The sequence below is a fragment of the Fomitopsis serialis genome (genome assembly GCF_022376445.1).
Source record: "Fomitopsis serialis strain Sig1Antser10 chromosome Unknown B0H18scaffold_512, whole genome shotgun sequence".
Taxonomy (NCBI): Eukaryota; Fungi; Basidiomycota; class Agaricomycetes; order Polyporales; family Fomitopsidaceae; genus Fomitopsis; species Fomitopsis serialis.
In genome coordinates this window covers 9,001-12,739 of record NW_025955472.1, presented here as the reverse complement: position 1 = coordinate 12,739, position 3,739 = coordinate 9,001, and the positions used below count along the sequence as shown (strand labels likewise).

The window sequence follows — 3,739 nt, the reverse complement described above, 5'->3', positions numbered from 1 at the left end:
GCATGCACCCCCGCAGCGACAACCTGCTCATCTTCCTGCCTTCCTGCCCGCCTCGCCTTATCGCTTGCTTACTGGTTGATGCTCATGCTTGCGAACGAGCACTCGAGAACGGTGCACAGACAATATGGAACAGCATAGGTACAGGCAAGGATGCTTGCGAGGTAGCTGAAGCTATGCTTACTCACTGACTTGTACTCTCATATTCGTGTACTGGTAGAATGTACAGCATTGCTTCTAATAGAAGATGTTAGAAACAACTGTTGAATGTGTGACTAGTACTACTCGATAAGTTGAAATGAAAGGTTGATTTTTTGCTTCTGTCTGATACTCACTGTGCATCTGAAGTAACCTGAGTACCCTGAGATATCTGGCACTCTGAGGTTGTCTGAGGCTATCCTATCAGCCCGTCAGATGATCAGGAAGTGCCGGTTTTGCTGATGTTAGCCCTATTCGACACTCCTGCCTACAAGATTTCAGAGTTAGCATCCCATGTTGTTGTTGTGTCAATGGTCGCACTGGCATCGTACCTCGTTGGAACCCTTTGGACGCGATGGCTTGGGCTGAGGCTTCACCACGGGCTCAGCCAGACTGTCCTCGTCATCATCGCTGGTCCCAAATATCTGCATGGTTCAGGATTGAGCCACGGGCGCCGAGTGAGGGGAGAGAAGGCATGAGAACATGCATCGCGTCGTTTTAATGTTGGGTACCCACCTCCGGAGATGGCCGCTTCACCCCGTCGGTGCGAGGTGGGTGATGGTATCATGTGTGAAGATGTCAGCTACAGTACAACCATCTCGTAGGGATCGTGCTTACCCGTTTATGCTGCAACAGTGAAGGGGCGGTGTCAGCAGTGATCGCTTTGCGTAGATGACGTGGCACATATGGCCAACTTACAACTTTCCCGCCAGAGATCTTGGTGGTACCCTGAGGCACCAACTTCGTCGCCGTCTGTGGCGGCGCCGGCGCCTTTGTGGTGGTGCAGACAGATGCATGAGTAACATCGACACGGGTTCATCAATTCGGGAGGTCATACCTGGGCTCTATCATCGGTGATGGGGGTCTGAGCCTTGGCCTTACCACCGCGCGGCTTGCGCGCGACGACTACGAAGTGCTCGTCCACGAAGTGCTCATGTGCCGGGAGCGCAGGAGCAGGCAATCCCTAATAGAAGGATATCAGCTCGTGCACATTGTGTGAATATGGATAGCTTACCTCCGAGGTGTCAGCGCGTGGCATCCCCGTTTGCTCGGAGGGCTTCGTCGGGGCTCTGTTGGCTTCTTTCACGAGTTCGCCGCCAGGGGAGCCGCGCACCTTGGTGAGTTGGCTGGGGCGATCGACCTGCACCTCCAACCATAGTGTCAGCGCGACTGAGAGGACACCAGCTAAGGAGAAGGCTATGTGGCATGTTACCTCAGTGACGTCCTCCCCACGTGGAGAGCCTTCGACGCCGACGACGACGCGGTTCTCTGGCAGGCCAACAGGAGCTGTCACGGATTTGCCCGTAGTACGGCGCTGGGCATGACGGACAATCATTGCCTGTGTCAAGCAGGTCAGTAAACAGGCTTCAGTGGTAGAGACGAAGGTCAACACATACTTGCCAGGCAGGGTCGGGGACGTGTTCGCCATTCGACTCGCTGTCATCGCGCTCGCTGCTTTCATCCTCGTCGGAGCCCAGCTGGCTGTCATCGTCGTCGAGGAAATCGGCCTTGTACTCGGAGTCGTTGTCACTGGAAGCCTTGTCGTCGGTGAGGTTGTCGCGGGACTTGCGGCCAGGTTTCGAGACGAAGGTTGCAGTCTGTGAAGGTTGTGCAGACAGTATGCGTGGGAAATGTTGCTCGAGGAGCGTGACATATAGTACTCACGCCTTGTCTGAGTTGCTGTGCGATCCTCTCCGCCTTGTGCTGGGAGACGCCGGCTTCATGCTCAACATCGAAGTCCTCATCGTCCTCGCGGCCAGCATCTGACTGCACGAAATCGTAATCGGAATCTTGCTCCGGCTCTGACATGCTGACACTTCCCACAGGTTTCTCTGAAAGGTTCGATGTGAATGGATGGATATGATGTGGAGAGAGAGACGGCGTACTCGAGGTGGTGTCGGTGCGATCCATCTCTATATCCTTGTCCATCCCACTAACTTCACGGCCTGCAGAGCCAAACAGCATTGGACTGCTGTACGAGTGCTACTAGTCATATATATTGTACGTACCTTTGCCTCGCATTGGCTCTGGATTGGTGCCAATGGTCTCCTGAGTCCTCGGCAGTGGCAGCCTCGTCTGGTGGTGCCGCACACAGTAGGCATGACAGAGGGTGGTAGGAGTTATGGAGGTGAGCACGTACCATCTGTCTTGGTCACACGCCCTCGCTTGACAGCACTCGCCATGGGGGATGCGGCGACTTCAGATTCTTTGCGTTCGCGCTTCTTGCCACTTGGGAGCCACACTTGATCACGATCAGCACGTTTTCGGGATGAAGTAGACAACACATCCTACCTCTATCCTTGTACGCTTGTGCTTTGGCTGAGCGCGGTTGGGTAACTGGTGCGCCGCGCGGAATAGTCACCATCTCATGTACTTACCATAAGATATCGATCGAAGTTGTACTCACTTGTAGGATTGGCGATCTCCTTCTCGCGCGCTTTCTCGAATGCACCTCGTTCAGCTCGCTCTTGAGTCCTGATCTCTCTGGCCAGCTCTTGCAGCTCAGGGTCGACTTGTCTGGTTGACCGACGTGGACGCGCCTCGCTTGCAGCCTTGCCACCGGTCTCTGGCACTTCAAGGTCGAGCAATATCAGTGAGCACTTACATTCAGCTCACAAACGGGAGCACCTCCATACGTACCTCGAAGGCTAACTTCGGTCTCTGCAGGGGAGTCAACCTTGACCGCCTTCTTCTTCGCACGTCCTTTCTTGCTGGCGGGCGCTGCTGGCATGACCAGTGAGCTGCAGCAAGTAGGGGATGCTGGGAAGAATTACTCCGCAGGCAGAGTGGTGGTGGTGGTGGTTGAGAGGAGAGGAGCAAGGGCTTGGACGTGGCAGCTGGCCTCGTGGATTTTCCAGGGACCAGTTCGGCCGTCGATTTAGGGTGTCGCCGCGTCGGACGACGCCACTGCGGGTTACCAAGCCCACCCCGGTACTCCATTTCTGCCTGCAGATTGCGGCGCCACCTCCCTCACCGCACTCGAGACCGGTGTGCAATCTCTTGGACGTTGCAATTTGCACGTCGTATCCTGCAGCATTGGTTAAGTTCACGCTCACTCTGAGCCTGGTGTACGCTCGCGACTTGGCGCGCACACTGACACTGCTTTGCGACCGTGCCAATGCGCCCCCAAGGCGGGCGTTCTGCCCCACGAGGATGGCGAAACAAATCTCTCGCAAGCCTCTGTCCACCGAGCCCCGCCGCGATCACTGCGCATGCATCACGCACCGTGTGCAATCTGCTACTCATCGTTCTTTTGCCAGCTCTCGCCAATCTATGGCTCTTCCATCTGTCGACTGGCCCAGGTGCCATCCTCAACTCCGAGCGCCTCCCCTCTCTGCGAGCCCTGCCGGTCGGTGCTCACCTGCGACAACAACACAATAATTCGATCGTTTTTGGCTCTGGGCTATCAGACGCAGCATGGGCATTACATTGGGTTTCAGTATACGGTTATCTTGTTCTCTGGGCGATGGCATCTGGTGAGTCCGAGTCCCATGGATTTGTTTTTATTACACGAGGCTCGACTCAAACTGACGACAAACTGCCT

General features: G+C 55.5%; 1 protein-coding gene across 1 annotated transcript; it reads right to left on the bottom strand.

Annotated features, from left to right (window-relative positions):
* Window positions 1-415: 415 nt before the first annotated feature.
* B0H18DRAFT_1130507 (uncharacterized protein) lies at window positions 416-3,135 on the bottom strand (the record flags this gene model as incomplete). The annotated part of the gene is made up of 15 exons (XM_048035480.1): window positions 416-463; window positions 528-620; window positions 814-822; window positions 895-966; window positions 1,034-1,159; window positions 1,211-1,534; window positions 1,593-1,793; window positions 1,861-2,027; window positions 2,082-2,167; window positions 2,205-2,271; window positions 2,336-2,437; window positions 2,488-2,532; window positions 2,603-2,767; window positions 2,836-2,916; window positions 2,970-3,135. 15 exons carry the CDS (start codon window positions 3,133-3,135, stop codon window positions 416-418), a joined length of 1,752 nt encoding a protein of 583 aa, XP_047884468.1.
* Between the last annotated feature and the right edge of the window lie 604 nt (window positions 3,136-3,739).